Here is a 21,165-nt window from a genome sequence, read left to right on the forward strand (position 1 = left end):
GTCTGTATTTATAGAGCTCTTTACTTTACCTGAAAAGATACCCAAAGGGCTTTTGCATCACATTCACCCATTCACACACAATTGTTCACACACTGATGGCGGAAGCTGCCATGCAAGGTGCTAACCATGACACATCAGGAGAAAGGGGGGTAAAGTGTCTTGCCCAAGGACACAACGGTCGTGACTAGGTTGACGAACCTTGAACCCTCAAGTTCCTAGCATGGCAACTGAGCCACGTCGCCCCTACTTGGCAGTCATGTTTCCGTTATTATACCCTAGGGCAGCTGTGGCTACAAATGTATCTTACCACCATCAATGCGTGACTCGAGAGCCAATAAATTATAGGTTCTGAGTCAGTACGTTTTCATTCACTAAATTAGTCTGATTTCTTAAATATTTGGTTTCTTCTATGTTCACAACTACATGTGAAGTCCCATTGCTTGTTCTTCTTCGCCTGTGAATGTAAATAGCGGCGTGTTGGTCGTCCACGGAGAGAAAAGCCAGAGAGAACTGGTTTCCAATTCCACAATCTAAATGTGTTAATCCAATTTTTAAAAAGCCAAAGCGATTAAAAACTAGTGAATAATTAAATGAGATTTGTAATTGATTAATTTAATAAATCTTCTTTTCAACCTCACCTAAAAAATGTTGAGATAATACCTCAAGTTGAGGTATTTTAATTAAAATTCTTAACAGTATAGTAAAAATGTATATATAACCAAAAACATAGCTTTGTAAAGTTTTGTAATTGGTTTTACCAGACAAATGCAGTCTTAGCCATTTACCAAAATAAGATCCATATAAAGTGCTGAAGTTAACGCATCAAAAAACAGTAAGAACTCTTTTCTAAGCAATAAGTAATAAATGTTGAACTCAGATGATATACATTTAATATAATATACCCATCAATCACAGTGCTAGCATAATTTACCAGTAGTGGCTTAAGAGAACATATTAAACAAATAAATTGTACCATTAGATGTTAAACTTGGTAAAACATTTCCCACAGAGGACATATTGGTTTTAAATTGACGTCCTTGGCTGTCAATCACAGCTGTCTTGTTCATGTTCGTCAATGTGAAAAGTTTTATCATGTTTTCAACCTTAGTTGACGACAGTACATGAAGTCAGTGCATACGTCAGCGTAAAGATGAGAGAGGAGACTCCGACTGGTGTGTTCGCTGGCAAATGTCACTCCAAAATACACTCTGACTGGATTTTAGATAAAACTGTAACCAGGTTTTCAGCATATAAATGTAGTGCATTCAAGTGAAACATTTTTAAAAATGTTCCTGGACGACATTCTGACAATAAAATTGCATTTGTGTCCAAATACAGAGGTAGCTAGGGCTGGGCGATTATATGATCCTGATCGAGGAGCGCAATTTGAGTTTGATTAGAGTATGATCGCGGTGACCAGCTGTTAAGATTTTTACCTCGGTCATAATGGAACTGTCTGTTAGAAGTTACAGCATTAGTAAACAGTAGGGAAGCAACGATGCTTGGTATAATCCTGCACGCAACAATCCGCCTTTATTGACCGTGAATGTGTGTGTGGTTGTGTACGTTTTCGTGTGTTTGTGTGAAAGTGTTTTTGTCCGTGTGTAGGTGACCATCCTGTTGGACAATCGTAAAGGTCAGGCTCGTCACCATGTAATTAATGTTCTATCAGCGTTGTGCTTCTTCCCCCTTACACAGCTTGTAAATATGACTAACACTACCATAGAAGTTGAAACACAACATTAAGAAGGAAGCAGCAACTTTAGTTTCACTGCAGCTCACCAGTAATCCTGCCCTGAATGCGGACTTGCAGGCAGGCACGGAATGTCTTTGTGACTGAACTAATGTATTGGCCCTGACTGGGAGAATAAACATACCCACTAATTTAAACAGAAAAAAACATTTTTATATCTAACTTTTTTACTTCAGACATTTTGTTTTCTGTGTCTACTAAGATTAAAATCCTCTTATACAACATGTACTAAAACTCTGCAGACAGACATTTGTGTTCAAATCATTTTTGAGTTTGTGGATAAAAAACATTTTGTTCCTGAAATAATCATTAAACTTGTTTTATGTGTTGGTACACATTATTTTACAGTACCTTAAATTCAAACTGCACTTTAATGTACTTTTATTAAATAAAAAGCTACAGTATTTGGGTTTTAAAAAACTCCACAATCTGGGTCACTGCTTGCCTTTTACCAGCGCACTGGTAAGAAACACTGATTTAGACATGTAATTAAAGAATACAAATAATACTTTACCATTTGAAAATGTTGTTTAGTAAATGTTAACCTGAAATAAAAGTCTTCTGTACAAAAAGTATTCAGTACACCAATGAATTTGTAAAGACAAGCAAAGTAACCAAAAAACTTTGAGAGGAAAAAAAGCTTGTTTACTCCCACAAAACATACCAAAAAAGAAGCGAAACCATTCCCCTAAAACACAGTTACAGACCGTAGTGTCGGCTACCCGTACCGTTGCACCTCTAGTAAACACAATCATATGTGTGAACAAAATAGTAAATAGTAGGAATGCAACAGTACTCGCTATAATCCTGCAAGAGACATCCATCCATCCATTTTATACCGCTTGTCCCTTATGATGAACCATGCGTTTAAAAAAGAAAAAAAAGAAAAACACATACAAATAAAAATATTGTGGGATGTAGGTTTCATGTTGGTGGTTGGATATTTTCCTCCAGAGCTACAGCGGTAGTTTACCCTCACTGAACCTGCACTGATCTGTCGTTCTTGTGAGAAGTGTTGCACTGAACACTGGTCGTCTACTTGAAAAAACACGTCTTAAGTGTCTCCTTCCAGCTGCTTCTCCATACTTTTGTGGATAAAAAGTGATTGTTTTGCAGTTTTTGCCAGCGCAATAGCTGGCTCCTCCTGCTTCTTGAGTTGCAGACGAGCATTGCGGTCGGTCATTATAGTAATTATTGCTGCAATCCAATAAATATAATCTGCTTCTTTTTCTTAGCACTGTCCTTCACAGTCAGTTCCCGTGGTTGGAAAAACAAATCTATGTCAATTTGTAGCTATAAGATAATGCCACCGGGGAACACAGATGTTCAGAGGTGGAACTTTCGGCGTTCATTTGACATTTACTATGCCCCCTAGCGACGTGGAGGCTCGTAACTCAAAATATGCTCGCAAGTTACTCATAAAAAAGGCAGAGACACAGCTCGTATCTCAATATACTCCTAGGTCGAGGTATCACTGTATTGAGGTCTTTTCAAAGATGATTGTTACACACGCAAGTAGTAACCTGTAATTAATAATGGGTAATCCAAATTTAATAGTGTGAATAATTTTTATTTTTATTCGTCCATTGGCAGACACGTGCCTTATAACTTGCACGGGCGATCAAAACAACAATCCCTTCCATGTAAGTGTGCTCTGAGTTGAAATATGATATACACAATATTGCACATGTAATACATCACGGCATCGATGCACAGCTGTGTGATAACTTAGGATTCAAGGTTAGTATAAAGTCAGCCATTTCTCCATAGCTCGTGTAGTAGATAGAAGATACAAAAGTATTGTCTATGCTAAAAACAACATTCAAACTTATACAAACCACAAACATACTTTTGACTATTCTTCAGGTTTATTCTGAACATGTTACACTATTTGTTTGATTCATCCTATCCCCACTCTTTATAGACACTAACATCGCCGTCCTGGTCTCGTGACTGACCATTATGGTCGTTAATAAAATGCACGTTCAACTTTCCTCCTGTCTGCAGTTTCCAATCAATGTGTCTTTTGAGCAGATACCACCTCGAAGCTGCCACTGAAAATTATGTTAGATGACCAACAATAACTATCTCCATATATCAACCCTGAAAAATAGCCATCATTCTTAGTATTGCGTGGTTTACAAAGCCCTTTAAGTTTCTGACCACTCAGCAGTGCATTTAGACAAAAGCATTGTCTGGAAGGCATGGGTCAAACAGTGCTCTGATTTTTTTTGGCAAAGCAGTCTGCTGAAAATGATGAAAAATGTGATTTTACACACCAACTGACACTATGGTCAAAGTTGGGACTGCCACAAAACACATTTTAAGACGTACAACTCTCTACTGCCGTCTGGCAGTTAAAGTGGATAGTGCACCCCTCCCCAATTTGTCACGTTTCAAACTAATGTCAAAATACGGCTGTTTATAGGTTTCTCTCCAAATGTCGAGATGCACTGGCATCATGTCACATATTTAAAGTGTCTTCTTTGAAAACATTATGACACTTATTTAATGGGTGGGTTTTTATTTTATCATATACTTTAAAAATATTGACTTGAGTTCAGCGTTTTTATGTTGAATTTGTATGCTTGTTGGCATAAACTGTCCCCACCACCACATTGCTTGTTCTTCTTTGCCTGTGAATAATGCAGTAAATAGCGGCGTGTTGGTGCTCCACGGAGAGAACAGCCAGAGAGAACTGGTTTCCAATTCCACAATCAGTTGTGTGATAACTTAGGATTCAAGAGTAGTATAACATCAGCCATTTCTACATAGCTCGTGTAGTAGATAGAAGACAAAAAGTATTGTCTATGCTACAAAAAACATTCAAACTTATACAAACCAAGTTTATTAGGAACATTTTACAGTATTTGTTTGATTCATCCTATCCCCACTCTTTATAGACACTAACATCGCCGTCGTAGTCTCGTGACTGACCGTTTGGTCTTTAATAAAACGTAGGTTCAACTTTCCTCCTGTCTGCAGTTTCCAATCAATGTGTCTTTTGAGCAGATACCACCTCAAAGCTGCCACTGAAAATTATGTAAGATGACCACAATGAATATCTCCATATATCAACGTAGACTTTCTCCCATTGCGGAAGCTCTGTGTATGTTTATATCAACCCTATGTATGCACCCAAATATAAATTAGTGTGATTATGGCTACATGGAGAAGTTTGTCACTGACGTGCACTTTTTTTCCACTAGCTGACTCTTGATTAGGCCCGCCTTGGCCTAATCATGTATGCTCACTCCCTTGATTGCCATCCCTCCGAACAAATACTCTGTGTACATGTACTCATAGTTACCATCTCTCCTGCCTTTCTTTCTCCTTTTACCTATTTCTCATGGTAACTTGCACACTGTTACCCTTGCACACACTGTTCTCTCGCTCCCTAATGCTTTCCTTGCGAGGCTCGCTCTGACAATGCAAGCGCCCGCCTTCCCGTTCTTCCTGCCTGCCACTTTGCCTTTGGGCAGCGTGAGCCGGAGTGGTCTGAAGGAGTTAGCGGCGTGCACATGAAGTGTTCACTTCAGCCAGACATGCATGTGATTGGAAAGGATTGTGGAGGGACAGAGTTTCTCAGAGCACAGCAAGTCTACCTCAGGAGCGGATGGGTCAAGCTTGCCTTCTGTCTTGCAACCTGCAAGCAAATTGTGCTAATTTATCAGGAAATCCTTGGAAAATATTATTTTTGTATGACCACTAATTGCTTTTTGAGATGAGGTGCTTCTGCTGGTTTTTGCAATGAAATGGAGACGTGTGGGACAGTGAATCTTTGAGAACAGTGGATCTACCACACCCAGAGGTGCTAACACCGCCTTTCTTTGGTTTCTGCACCACTTTGTGAGCTTAATTCCTGATTGTTTGCCAAGACTCTTCCCATGGATGCTGTTCCTCTGTGGCGTGGAAATTATTGTGGGGTCAAATTTCCGATTGTCGCTACATAAAGCATCAGAAGTTAGCGCTGCCAAGTGTATTAGTCTGTTGCAACAAAAATCCAGGATTTTTTGCTGTGGAACCAGTAGGTAAGTATGACTGATTGTGTTGATACAGTTTGAATTCACAGATTGTGACCTAATAACACACACATCCATGCATGCACTATGTCATTCCGTGCAGTGTGTTTGATCTCTATACTACAATTTTTTGAGTCATCGGGATTTGATCATGTTCAGGTCACTTTGGGCCAGACAGGAGCATTAAAGAAACGGCCTGGGGCCAGCGGAGTGCTAATCCAACCGCTTTCAACCGCTGCCCCGTAGTCACACTGTGCTGCAAAGACGGCATTGCGTAACTCTGGATCTTTGTGTAGGAAATGTAGGCTGTTTGTGTTTTCAAGCTCAAGCCACAGTGGCACTTCTCCAAACCAGAGCAGTACAGAGTGGCAGGTTGTCAACACTGGCTGCTGCCCTGTCAACCGAGATGGGATTTACAGTATTTATATCCTGTCTTTAGTCAGGCGTACTTTGCAACAATTCTCCTCGTTAGTGGCTGTGCTTAATGAAGTGAACGCAAACTTGTCCAAACTGTCGTATCCGCTTATTCAAGCTCACTTTTGGTTTTCACACACTGGCACTTACTTTCTATACAAATGACCATACATATACAGTGTTCACGTTCAAGTTTCCAAGAAGTGCTTGAAAATGCTTTGATTTTTTAATTAATTAAAAGCAATTTTAAATGCCAAAAAATCGCTACTTCCAGTTTGCTTGTTAGAACAATAAACAATAATCCATGATTTTTATCTTTTTGTAGTCAAATGTGTGGATTTGTTGATTAATTATGTCAAGGAGCAACTAAAGCAAAATGGAGTGCACTGATTGCCTGCAACCAGCAGAGGCACTGTTGGTTCAGAGTCGGGATGGGTACCGAATTTGGTACTTTTATAGGTACAGACCAAAGTCCGTCGGTACAACCAGGTACTGATTCACGTCAAATTAAATGATGGCATGTTTCGTACCTTTATTGCACATGACATCAGGTGTGATTGCAGACTCTGCACCAGCTCAAGCACTTGGCTGGGAAACAAGCACTTAAGCACTCAGAGGGGACTTTCCCGGACTGACTCGGGGTAATGTTGCAATTTTCCATGCCAACAAAGCAAGGCACTCAAAAGGACAGTGAGGCTTCAATATTCAAAATGAGCTAGCTCGATGCTAATTTAAATTGGCTTTTCCATATACCTGCTACCAATTGATTTTACATGGCGATTTCAACACCTTCAAGTTTGGTATTCCAAAACTACAGCTGCAACTATGTTACAATCAAACAGCTTGTGTGTAATAAATACAATACTGTACTTACAGTTTACAAACTTTGTAGGCCTCAGCAAAAGAAAAGACTTGCACATTTAACTCTAACACAAACTTCTTGACTTATGGCAACACACTGTTGAGTGGTCTATACATTACTGCCATCTAACATCTTGAAATTGCAACCTCATGCAAACTGCAAAGTCTCCTATGATACCGCACAATTTGCAAATGAGACAGAAGTGTAAGAGAACGAGGTAACAACTGGATAGCACAGCTCAGTGTTAAATGTTTTTAATTCAACAATTAACATGTGCTTAAATGTTAAAGGCCTACTGAAACCCACTACTACCGACCACGCAGTCTGATAGTTTATATATCAATGATGAAATCTTAACATTATAACACATGCCAATACGGCCGGGTTAACTTATAAAGTGACATTTTAAATTTGCCGCTAAACTTCCGGTTCGAAACGCCTCTGAGGATGCCGTATGCGCGTGACGTAACCCGGGGAACACGGATATGCCTTCCACATTGAAGCCAATACGAAAAAGCTCTGTTTTCATTTCATTAATCCACAGTATTCTGGACATCTGTGTTCGTGAATCTGTTGCAATCATGTTCATTGCATTATGGAGAAGGAAGCTGAGCAAGCAAAGAAGAAAGTTGTCGGTGCGAAATGGACGTATTTTTCGAACGTAATCAGCAACAACAGTACACAGCCGGCGCTTCTTTGTTTACATTCCCGGAAGATGCAGTCAAGATGGAAGAACTCGGATAACAGAGACTCTAACCAGGAGGACTTTTGACTTCGATACACAGACGCCTGTGGAGAACTGGGACAACACAGACTCTTACCAGGATTACTTTGATTTGGATGACAAAGACGCAGACGTGCTACTGTGAGTATGCAGCTTTGGCTTCTAAACATTTGATCGCTTGACCGTATGTGCGCAACTTTTTTTTGCGTATGTACGTAACTTTTTAAAAATATATAAGATTTATGAACCTTGGGTTAGGTGAACGGTCTTTTGGGCTGAGTGATTGTGTGTGTTGATCAGGTGTTTGAATTGTATTGGCGTGTTCTATGGAGCTAGGAGCTAGCAGAGGAGCTAGGAGCTAGCGTAACAAACACGCAGGTGTTTTTATGCAGGATTAATTTGTGGCATATTAAATATAAGCCTGGTTGTGTTGTGGCTAATAGAGTATATATATGTCTTGTGTTTATTTACTGTTGTAGTCATTCCCAGCTGAATATCAGGTACCGTGAGTATGCAGCCTTGGTTGCTAAGCATTTGATAGCTTGACCGTATGTGCGCGTCACGTACGTAACTTTTTAAAAATATATAAGCTTTATGAACCTTGGGTTAGGTGAATGGTCTTTTGGGCTGAGTGATTGTGTGTGTTGATCAGGTGTTTGAATTGTATTGGCGTGTTCTATGGAGCTAGGCGCTAGCAGAGGAGCTAGGAGCTAGCATAACAAACACGCAGGTGTTTTTATGCAGGATTAATTTGTGGCATATTAAATATAAGCCTGGTTGTGTTGTGGCTAATAGAGTATATATATGTCTTGTGTTTATTTACTGTTGTAGTCATTCCCAGCTGAATATCAGGTCACCCCCGGCTCTCACAGCATCTTCCCTATCTGAATAGCTTCAACTCCCCACTAGTCCTTCACTTGCACTTTACTCATCCACAAATCTTTCATCCTCGCTCAAATTAATGGGGAAATTGTCGCTTTCTCGGTCCGAATCTTTCTCACTTCATGCGGCCATCATTGTAAACAATAGGGAACTTTGCGTATATGTTCAACTGACTACGTCACGCTACTTCCGGTAGGGGCAAGCCTTTTTTTTATCAGATACCAAAAGTTGCAATCTTTATCGTCGTTGTTCTATACTAAATCCTTTCAGCAAAAATATGGCAATATCGCGAAATGATCAAGTATGACACATAGAATAGATCTGCTATCCCCGTTTAAGTAAAAAAAATTCATTTCAGTAGGCCTTTAACTGTTTTTTATTAAACAATGAACATTTATTAACACTTTTTTTTTTTAAATCAACAACTACATAAAAAGATTGGTTTTGAAAAAAAACCTACCGATTGTGAACGTAGCCTTAATATCACAATTCTGCTAAATAGGACCTCAAGTGAGGTTTCCCTTTCATATCCATATCTTTTGGGTGTACACCTAGCAAAATGCATAAACAAGTCAGGCATGTATTTAAAATGTTTTAAGGTAGTTTCTGTGAGACCCTTTTGGGTCTCGCCCCACTAGTTTACAATCACTGGTCTAAAGTATCATCGAAAGAAAACATTCACCAAGACCTAAGAGCTTGTACAATTATTTTGTTCTGTTCAATAGTAGGGGCATGGAAACAGGATTTCAGAATGTTGAGACTTACCGTACTTCGCCATCCCTTCTATTAATAGCTCTTTACAAAATGGATTAATGAATTGATTCTCCACATCGTCAGTCGCGACAATGAAGTGAATTGGTAGCCTGTAGTACAACGTAATACATTTATTCTCCCTCCCCTATTACAAAACAATATTTGTTTGATTATTAACACTTTGTTTAAAAAATAAACAAAATATTAATTAGTATGTACATGATATGGTACATAGTATGTATCATACATGTGTAATATAGAAACATTATTTCCATTTCAATTAATAATTCTGAAATACAATACAAATTAATGTGTGAGTAATTGTTTTAAAATCAGAATATTAAAATTACTACATTCAATTTAAGAAACTATTATTTTATAACTGTGTAATATATATATTTTTTTGCCTATGCAACCAGAGTGTAGGAACACTGTGTACTTATTAAAAGTTTTTATTTTTTAATCCTGAATATTATTTTAAAGTGCTTGGATTCAATCTTGGATTAAACAATGTTTTGAAGTTTGATTTGCCTTTTTATTTTCAGGAATTGTCCTAACCAAACAGTTTTCATTCCCAATGATTATGTTACCGTCTAACCCAGACCTGGGCATTCTGCTGCCCGCGGGCCACTTCCGGCCTTTTGTGCGTCCCTGGCCGGCCCGCGTGAGGCCAATCATAAATTACAAAATAAATTTTAAAAAGCATCTATGTCGAGTGTGCAATACATCGGTGCTGCTTTTGTTTTGAAAAGCGTTATTTGTATTACTTCCGTGTGGACGTATGCGCGTGTGTGATTGTGAGTGAATGTGAACAGCGGCAATCACAAATGACAAAATAAAGTTTAAAAAACATCTATGTCGTGCGTGCAATACAACTGTGCTGCTTTTATTTTGAAAAGTGTTATTTATGGGCATGTGTCCGGGTGTAACCTGTGAGTGAAGGTACACAGCGACAAGTGATGAGACGCTAAAAAGAGAAAAGTTGATGACGAATGGTGTGTTTCCAACAAGACATGGACTGCCAAGTATTTCTTTACAGAAATTAAAGGTAAAGCCGTGTGCTTAATTTGTGGTACACAGGTTGCTGTGTTTAAAGAATATAATTTGAATCGCCACTACACGACAAATCACGAGGAAAAATACCGTAATCTGTCTGATGAAGTGCGCGCAAGGGAGGCGGATGCGTTGATGGTAAAACTGAAAACCCAACAAGGACTTTTTGCCAACTTTCACACCCCCAGAGATGCAGCTGTCAGGACAAGTTTCGTAATTTCTCACAAAATCGCCAGAAATAGTAAGGCGTTTTCTGACGGAGAATTTATTAAGGAGTGCTCATTGGACTCTGTTGCGCTGATAATGCCCGGAGACTTTGACTGTTTTTCGCTGGCTTTGGATGAGAGCTGCGATGTACGTGACACCGCCCAGCTGCTCATCTTCTTACGTGGGATAACTACAGACTTTCAAATCACGAAGGAGCTGGCAGCCATGCAGTCAATTAAAGAGACAACCACAGGTAATGACTTGTTCACATAGGTAAATGCGTGTTTGGACATGTTAGGACTGAAATGGGACAAGCTGGCAGGTGTGACAATCCAATCCACTTTATTTATATAGCACATTTAAACAACAAAATGTTTCCAAAGTGCTGCACAACAATATTAAAAACAATATTCAAATATTATCCTTAGCTCCACCAATGACTGAATAAAAACAAAAAATAAGTACATATAAAACCAATATAAAAAACAATATAAAATAAATATGATTCAAAACGATTTTTAACACCATATAGTTGTCCAAATCTGACGGGGAAAATGTTGCATAATGCAGGATAAAGTGACAGAAATTAACCCTGTGCAGAAATGGACATTTTTGCATTGTATTATACATCAGGAAGTGTTGTGTAAGACAGTGTTAAAAATAAAACCATCAAAAGCATTCTGCTTTTGTACAAAGTTAAGTTAGGTTAAATGAAATTATTATTATTATTATTAATTATTATTATTATTTATCTTACGGTATATCAAAAATAATATTGAGCAACATTTTATTGAAATATTGTCGGTGTGGCCCCCCAGCAGTGCTCGGGTTGCTTATGCGGACCCCGGTAAAAATGAATTGCCCACCCCTGGTCTAACCTGTATTGGAGTCAACCAGGCAGGTGATTTCTTAACACCTGTTCACTAATTCATTGTAATCCAGTCTCAACACACTAATGAAGTGCATTAGCTAGAAGGGTTCTTAAATGAAACAGGTGACACATGCCATTGTGGAAACCAAAATACTTTTTATGAAGCAATTTTCTGTCCTTGCAACGAAAAACAAGACACTTTTTGACAGCAAGTCATGTTTCAAAGGACATCACTTTTTTATTTTTTATTTACCCTGTTCTGCAGCTTCGTCATGCAGTACGAGTGGGCTGTATGACAGAATCTAGCATACTAGCATAACCCTCCTTTGTAGCTTGTAGTTTGTGGTAAAATTTACATGAGGCTAACAGAAGAAAGCAATAACAGGAGACGACCGCAACAACACTGGCTCATACTTTAAGAGGGGACAGACAGACAGACATAGGGTAGAGAAAACAAAGCAAAATGAAATAGAAATGAAATACAGCTGCTAGTGGTTTGTTTAAATAAATGTGAACTGCAAAAATAGCCAAAAATCACCACGCCATGGTGGGACATCGCATTTTAGTTATCGGTGCATTTGGAAACCCTGGTATTTGTCTGAATAAATTTGTATGCTGTACAGTAGTACATCAACTTCCAACTTAATTGGTTCTGCGATGTGGTTCTTAATTTAAAATAGTTGTACCTCAAATCAACATCTCCTTTGAAATTAATTGAGATCAATTAAATTGGTGCTCGCTACCCTTAAGAAGCAAATTTTTAACAAGTAACATGAATTTTAAAAAGAAAAACTAACTTTTAGATAAGAAGTCCATCCATCCATCTTCTCCCAATTGCCCCCTTTGGGGTCGCGTGGGGGCTGAGGCCTATCCCAGCTGCATTTGGGCGGAAGGCAAGGTACACAGACAGACAACACTCACACTCACATTCACACTAGAGACAGTCTAGTGTTGCCAATCAACCAATCCCCAGGTGCATGTCTTTGGAGGTGGGAGGAAACCGGAGTATCCGGAGGGAACCCAGGCAGTCACGGAAGAACATGCAAACTCCACACAGAAAGACCTTCTCGCTGTGAGGCACGAGTGCTACCCACTGCCCCACTGTGCTGCCTAGATAAGAAGTATGGTCTAAAAACAATATAATATAATGTACCACTAAAAACTACAGTAGTTTTATGACGTAATGAAATAATGAACTACGCCATTTATCTTTTCAAGCTGCTTCTCTATCAAACACACCATCAGCAGCTTCTTAAAATGTGCATGGATAAATGTCTGCCGTTTAGAAATTGTTTTAACATTCTTGGCTGGCATTCTGGCTGGAGACTCATTCTGCTTCAGTATGGTGCAGACTTCTTATAAATAAATGTATTGCTGTAACTCAAAGCATAACAATTAGCTGAGCGACAGCTCTTATCTTAAACACTTTTAAGCTGGGGTTCTCTTAAATTGAGGTACCATTGTAGTTTTATATTGGTATCAATTGATGTTAAGTAGCACTGGTTCTTTAGACGTACATTGAATTTACATTTTGTTGTGAATACATAGCTGACTTTTGCTCAGTTAGCGCCGGATTAATTCCTACTCCATGCACTGTTGACTGTTCACTCTGTTTCTGAGATGTGATATGCTCCGCCCCCTGTTGTGAGCATGAAAAGGATAAGTAATACAGAAAATGGATGATGATGGTTGTGTTGCAGTAACCTATATATAGTATTTGTTTCTCCACAGCGTGGCTGTTAGCCGCTCCCAGGACGTCCCCCCCTTTGGTCCACCTGTCCCCAAGGGCGTGACCTTCCCAAAATCCTCTGTCTTCAGGGACTTCCTGTTGGCTAAAGTGATTAACGCTGAAAACGCAGCCCACAAATCGGAAAAGTTTGGCGCCATGGCGACACGCACACGTCAGGAGTACTTGAGGGACCTCGCTGAACGTCATGTAACTAACACTCCTGTTGAACCCACCGGGAAGTTCCCCTTTATTTCCCTGGCGCACAAGCGGCGTGAGAAAGTGCGGCCGTACAGCGGGGCGGAGCTCCGTAGCCTGGGGGCCATCACCTGGCAGGTGCACGCTGAAGACCAGGTTGCCGGCGCGGAGCGGGAATGCCTCCTGGCCATTTCGAACGACTTTGTAATCCTACTGGATCAGGAAGCCAAAGCGGTTGTGTTCAACTGTGCCACGCGTGATGTGATTGGTTGGTCGACGGGAAGTCCCGCCTCCTTGAAGATCTTCTATGAGCGTGGCGAAAGCGTCTCACTTCGTTCCATCAATAACAACACAGAAGACTTTGGAGAGGTCGTCAAGAGACTAGAGGTCAGTAGGGTGTGTCTTCTTTCCATGCAGTTACATCTTATCAGCGTATATTTACACCTTTTCCACCGCTCTAAATTTTTTTTTTTTATAAATAATAAAAATTTAAAAAAATCGATTTTGTAAAAATGAGAATCGATTCTAAATCGCACAACGTGAGAATCGCGATTCAAATTCGAATCGATTTTTTCCCACACCCCTAATACTAGGTATACTGACAGCTTGTAATAAACACAATGTTTTACCGATTAGAATCGGGGTGGCATAGCTCGGTTGATAAAGCGGCCGTGCCAGCAACCTGAGGGTTCCAGGATCGATCCCCGCTTCCGCCACCCTAGTCACTTCCGTTGTGTCCTTGGGCAAGACACTTTACCCAACTTCACCCAGTGCCACCCACACTGGTTTAAATGTAACTTAGATATTGGGTTTCACTATGTAAAGCGCTTTGAGTCACTAGAGAAAAGCGCTATACAAATATAATTCACTTCACTAGAATTGAAGTACAGCTACAGATGATTTTCAGTTGAACAATTGAGTGCATAACTGTAATAACTATCCACCACATATTGTCCCATAAATTATTGTCGATACACAATATTATTGTCAACATTATTTTTTAGACCAATTTTAGCAGTGTGTAATCATCAGTGTTGGGTTAGTTACTGAAAACCAGTAACTAGTTACAATTACTAGTTACTTAATTTCAAAAGTAACTCAGTTACTAACTCAGTTACTTACATCAAAAAGTAATGCGTTACTGTGAAAAGTAACTATTTAGTTACTTCTTTTTTTCTTTTTTTTTAAAGCTCCCATTAATGCCTTCATTTCAGTACTGTTATTGCACTGAAGAATAATACAATCTGTTGATCAACTTGACATGCATTTTTATTTTCATTTTAACATAATTAATGAAAAACAGTGCAACATAAAAAGGCATTTCTCCTTTCTTTAAGCTTGGACCAATGACCATTAATAAAAAACAAGTTAAAGTGCAACATAAGAAGGCAAATCATCTTCCTTGAAACATAGATAGTGAAATAAAGCCTGACATCTGGAGTGATGCTGCTGTCTTCCACACTTGGAGTCATGGATTGTAGAATCCTTGTTTTCAGTGGCAGGATCATTGACACAAATGGTGAAGTTTCAGTGCTCAGTGGAGATGTAACACTTTTGAGGGGTTTAAGCACCTGGAGGACCTCCTCTGCCACTCTCACATCATCATCAGACAGGTTGATGATGTCTTTGACATTTTTCTTCAGGGTCTTGTGGGTCAATGCAGAGTATATAGCTGCCTGCTGCTCCAACATATCATAAGTGGAGTTCCACTTCGTTGGGACATCATGTATGAGTTTTATGAGTAGGCAGCTTTAGCATTTCTTGCTTTGTCTGAAGTACATGAGTAGCTGTTGTGCTAGGAAACCTCCTTCCTGATCCATCCTATTGACTGAGGTTCCCTTCTGTGATGCCAAATTCACTACATGTGCAAAGCACCTATCTGTGGTCCCAGTCCTGCCTCATTCACTGCAATTATTTGATTTTTGGCATTATCACTTGTGACTGGGATATCTTTATCTTCCATTCCTCCACTGCTTGTGTCAGTACCTGCGCAATGTGACTCTCGTAGAGGGGGCGTGTCTTCTGTGCCAGTCTGCTGTGATAAAGTGAGCGCTTATCATCACATTGTTTCCCTGGACGTGCACCAGTCTGTCATGAGCGCAACAGATGATGCTCGGGATAGTTCATCCACAACTTTTTTCTTCTCCTGCTCATAAAGATCTGGCACAATCTTATCGCTGAAGTTGGTGCGCGACGGGATGTCGTAACGTGGTTCAAGCACGTTCAGCATGTGTTTAAAACCCTCGTCTTGCACAACTGAGTCTGCACCTATAAACTCACCGATTAAATGGCGCGGGGCGTTCAAGCTCCTCCGTTACTCCACTCGCCATGACCACGCTGTGTGTGAACTGAACGTGCATGCGAACAACCTTTTTGTTTTGTTTTATATATCAAACCGCGGATCACGTGTGTGCCTCCCCTTCCCATACCCACACCCAGACACACACACACGGCTCTTTTCTTCTCTCCACTTTGTGACAGGGGAAGATTTAGAAGAACGACACCGCAGCGCATCTGTTTCTAGCCGATACTACATAAAAAATAACGTAAAATAACGCAGTAACGCATCATGTAGTAACGGTAACTGAGTTACTGAATATAAAAAAATAACGCGTTAGATTACTAGTTACCGCCGAAACTAACGGCTTACTATGAGGTCTGTCACACCGCTACCTCTCGACCTGGCTGTTATCTACCGCCCCCCTGGGCCCTATTCGGACTTTATCAGTGAATTCTCAGAGTTCGTTGCTGATCTAGTGACGCACGCCGACAATATAATCATAATGGGGGACTTTAATATCCATATGAATACCCCATCGGACCCTCAGTGCGTGGCGCTCCAAACCATAATTGATAGCTGTGGTCTTACACAAATAATACATGAACCCACGCATCGCAACGGTAATACAATAGATCTAGTGCTTGTCAGGGGTGTCACCACCTCCAAAGTTATGATACTTCCATATACTAAAGTAATGTCCGATCATTACCTTATAAAATTTGAAGTTTTGACTCTTTGTCAACAAGCTAATAATAATAATAACTGCTATAGCGGCCGCAACATTAATGCTGCCACAACGATGACTCTTGCTGACCTACTGCCTTCGGTAATAGCACCATTCCCAAATTATGTCGGCTCTATTGATAAACTCACTAACAACTTTGACGATGCCTTGCGCGAAATTATTGATAGTATAGCACCGCTAAAGCAAAAAAGGGCCCCTAAAAGGTGCACCCCATGGTTTACAGAAGAAATTAGAGCTCATAAATTATCATGTAGAAAACTGGAACGCAAATGGCGCGCGACTAAACTTGAGGTTTTCCATCAAGCATGGAGTGATAGTTTAATAACTTATAAACGCATGCTTACCTTAGCTAAAGCTAAATACTACTCAAATCTCATCCGCCTCAACAAAAACGATCCTAAATTTCTGTTTAGAACAGTAGCATCGCTAACCCAACAAGGGACTCCTCCCAGTAGCTCCACCCACTCGGCAGATGATTTTATGAATTTCTTTAATAAGAAAATTGAACTCATTAGAAAGGAGATTAAAGACAACGCATCCCAGCTACAACTGGGCTCTATTAACACAAATACGACTATATATACGACGGACACTGCCCTCCAAAATAGTCTCTCTATTTTTGATGAAATAACATTAGAGGAATTATTACAGCGTGTAAGTGGGATAAAACAAACAACATGTTTACTTGACCCACTTCCTGGGAAACTTATCAAGGAACTGTTTGTATTATTAGGTCCATCAGTGGTAAATATTGTAAACTTATCACTTTCCTCCGGCACTGTTCCCCTAGCATTCAAAAAAGCGGTTATTCATCCTTTGCTCAAAAGACCTAACCTCGATCCTGACCTCATGGTAAACTACCGACCGGTCTCCCACCTTCCGTTTATTTCCAAAATTCTCGAAAAAACTGTTGCACAGCAGCTAAATGAACACTTAGTGACTAACAATCTCTGTGAACCTTTTCAATCCGGTTTCAGGGCAAATCACTCTACGGAGACAGCCCTCGCAAAAATGACTAATGATCTATTGCTAACGATGGATTCTGATGCGTCATCTATGTTGCTGCTTCTTGATCTTAGCGCCGCTTTCGATACCGTCGATCATAATATTTTATTAGAGCGTATCAAAACACGTATTGGTATGTCAGACTTAGCCTTGTCTTGGTTTAACTCTTATCTTACTGACAGGATGCAGTGCGTCTCCCATAACAATGTGACCTCGGACTATGTCAAGGTAACGTGCGGAGTTCCCCAGGGTTCGGTTCTTGGCCCTGCACTCTTTAGTATTTACATGCTGCCGCTGGGTGACATCATACGCAAGTACGGTGTTAGCTTTCACTGTTATGCTGATGACACTCAACTCTACATGCCCCTAAAGCTGACCAACACGCCGGACTGTAGTCAGCTGGAGGCGTGTCTTAATGAAATGAAACAATGGATGTCCGCTAACTTTTTGCAACTCAACGCTAAGAAAACGGAAATGCTGATTATCGGTCCTGCTAGACACCAACATCTATTTAATAATACCACCTTAACATTTGACAACCAAACAATTAAACAAGGAGACTCGGTAAAGAATCTGGGTATTATCTTCGACCCAACTCTCTCGTTTGAGTCACACATTAAGAGTGTTACTAAAACGGCCTTCTTTCATCTCCGTAATATCGCTAAAATTCGTTCCATCTTGTCCACTAGCGACGCTGAGATCATTATTCATGCGTTCGTTACGTCTCGTCTCGATTACTGTAACGTATTATTTTCGGGTCTCCCGATGTCTAGCATTAAAAGATTACAGTTGGTACAAAATGCGGCTGCAAGGCTTTTGACAAAAACAAGAAAGTTTGATCATATTACGCCTATACTGGCTCACTTGCACTGGCTTCCTGTGCACTTAAGATGCGACTTTAAGGTTTTACTACTTACGTATAAAATATTACACGGTTTAGCTCCAGCCTATCTCGCCGATTGTATTGTACCATATGTCCCGACAAGAAATCTGCGTTCAAAGAACTCCGGCTTATTAGTGATTCCCAGAGCCAAAAAAAAGTCTGCGGGCTATAGAGCGTTTTCTATTCGGGCTCCAGTACTCTGGAATGCCCTCCCGGTAACAGTTAGAGATGCTACCTCAGTAGAAGCATTTAAGTCCCATCTTAAAACTCATTTGTATAATCTAGCCTTTAAATAGACCCCCCCTTTTTTAGACCAGTTGATCTGCCGTTTCTTTTCTTCTCTCCTCTTCTCCCCTGTCCCTTGCGAGGGGGAGTTGCATAGGTCCGGTGGCCATGGATGAAGTGCTGGCTGTCCAGAGCCGGGACCCCGGGTGGACCACTTGCCTGTGCATCGGTTGGGGACATCTCTGCGCTGCTGACCCGTCTCCGCTCGGGATGGTTTCCTGTTGGCCCCGCTGTGGACTGGACTCCCGCTGATGTGTTGGATCCACTGTGGACTGGACTTTCACAATGTTATGTCAGACCCACTCGACATCCGTTGCTTTCGGTCTCCCCTAGAGGGGGGGGGTTACCCACATATGCGGTCCTCTCCAAGGTTTCTCATAGTCATTCACCGACGTCCCACTGGGGTGAGTTTTTCCTTGCCCGTATGTGGGCTCTGTACCGAGGATGTCGGTGTGGCTTGTACAGCCCTTTGAGACACTTGTGATTTAGGGCTATATAAATAAACATTGATTGATACAGTAACGCGTTACAAAGTAACGCGTTAGTCCCAACATAATCATTATATATCTAATTCATATTTTTTTTATCACTCTAATTGGAAGGTCAATGGACTTTTGAATATCCTAAATAGGTCAACAAACAAAAATTTCACTTCGTTTATTGAACATCTTGAAGTGCATTTTTTGTGGGTGGGGCAGGGGTTGTATTTTTTTGTGAGGAGGAGTTGTAGGGGTTTTCCCGTTTGCCCCTGTCAGCCACCATACATTTGGCATACTGGCCTGTCCGTGTTGATAGGTTAATCCGGCTAATTTGGTTTGAAACCAAAATATTTGCACAACGGCATATTTGGCATTGCAATCAGTAATTGTTGTTACCTTGCACTGCTTCTCACCAGCAACAAGCCATGCTCTATCGCTGCTCCCTGTGTGCATAAGATAGCAGTCTCACCTCCACTCAGAGAGACAAAACTTGTGAATGGCTAACAAGAGAGATTACTCCGTTCAATTAATTCTGCTATAAACTGAGTGTGCTCAGGGGTTTGGAAGCAAGAGATGAAGACAATAAACACACACAAACATGGCAATTCATCAATGCTGATTATTGAGTGCATTTTCATTTATTGTTTTATTAATTGAATACATTATCTGGTATGTGGGCTTGTATTAAGCCTCAGGGAGTTCAACACCCCTGCCTTACATAGTTCTCGGTCACCCTTGGGCAAGGTGTAGCATCCGAACCCCTCCCATCAGGGTTACGATACTACCCTATGTAACAAGCAAGAAGGATATGCGTTACCCGGCTCGGAGAAAGCCCGGGGCCCTCCTCCGGAGCCAGGGCTCGTCAGTGTGCGCCTGGTGGCTAGGCACGGAGCCCGAAGAAACTACGTGGACACACCATCTTCTTCTCCACGTGGGCCCACCACCCGCGTCAAAACCAGTAGGTTCGGGTGCGCTGCCAGTTGAATGGCCGTAAAAGTGGAGGCTCCAGACGGACCAATTTGGGGCAGCAGAGACTGACTTTTGGGACGTAGAATGTCTCTACGCTGGTGGGGAAGGAGCCTGAGCTGGTGCGGGAGGTGGAGCGCTACCAGTTGGATCTGGTGGGGCTTACCTCTACGCATAACAAGGGCTCTGAAACCACACTCCTGGACAAGGGATGGCTCTTGTTCACTTCTGGAGTTGCTCAGGGTGTGAGGGCCCAGGCGGGTGTGGGGATACTCACAAGTCTCCGGCTGAGTGCCTGTACGTTGGAGTTCACCCCAGTGGACAAGAGGGTCACCTCCCTTCGCCTTAGTATTGGAGTGAGTAGAACTCTCTCTGTTGTTTGTGAGTACGCACCAAACAAGAGTTCAGAGTATTCGGCCTTCTTCGATGTCTTGCATGGGGTCCTGTATGGGGCGCCGGCAGGGGATTCCATAGTCTTACTGGGGGACTTCAATGCACACGTGGGCAATGACAGTGATACTTGGACTGGCGGGATTGGGAGGAACGGTCTCCTTGAACTGAACCTGAGTGGTAGATTGTTATTGGACTTCTGTGCTCGTCATGGACTTGCGATAACAAACACCATGTTCAAGCATAAAGATGCTCATAGGTGTACCTGGTACCAGAGCACCCTAGGCCAAAGATCAATGATCGATCCAGAAGGACTTCAACTCCCACCTCCAGCGGGACCTCTCTGCCATCCCTGTGGAGGTTGGAGATATTGAACAGGAATGGGCAAGGTTCAAAGCTTCTATTGCTAAAGCTGCAGCTTAGGGGCCTCAAGGGGCGGTAACCCTCGAACACCCTGGTGGACAGTGGTGGTCAGAGAAGCCGTCCGACTGAAGAAGGAGTATGTTATCCCGGGAGACTCCGGAGGCAGTTGCAAGGTACCGACAGGCCCGAAGGGCAGTGGCCGAGGCTGTGGACGAGGCTAAGCAGAGGGTGTGGGAGCAGTTCGGGGACTATCGGGCTGCACCAAAGCTGTTCTGGAAGACCATACGGCACCTCAGGAGGGAG

At 41.3% G+C, this 21,165-nt stretch overlaps 1 protein-coding gene across 3 annotated transcripts in view; it reads left to right on the plus strand.

The window, feature by feature from the left end:
- LOC133646659 (signal-induced proliferation-associated 1-like protein 1) overlaps nt 1-21,165 on the plus strand; it is a 182,389-nt gene that overhangs the window by 126,695 nt on the left and 34,529 nt on the right. For all 3 annotated transcript variants that reach the window (XM_062042255.1, XM_062042257.1, XM_062042254.1), the window contains exon 8: nt 13,273-13,852. In XM_062042255.1, coding sequence (XP_061898239.1) covers nt 13,273-13,852 — 580 coding nt within the window. The remainder of the gene's footprint in view (nt 1-13,272; nt 13,853-21,165) is intronic.

This window comes from Entelurus aequoreus, linkage group LG03, assembly GCF_033978785.1.
Source record: "Entelurus aequoreus isolate RoL-2023_Sb linkage group LG03, RoL_Eaeq_v1.1, whole genome shotgun sequence".
Taxonomy (NCBI): domain Eukaryota; kingdom Metazoa; phylum Chordata; class Actinopteri; order Syngnathiformes; family Syngnathidae; genus Entelurus; species Entelurus aequoreus.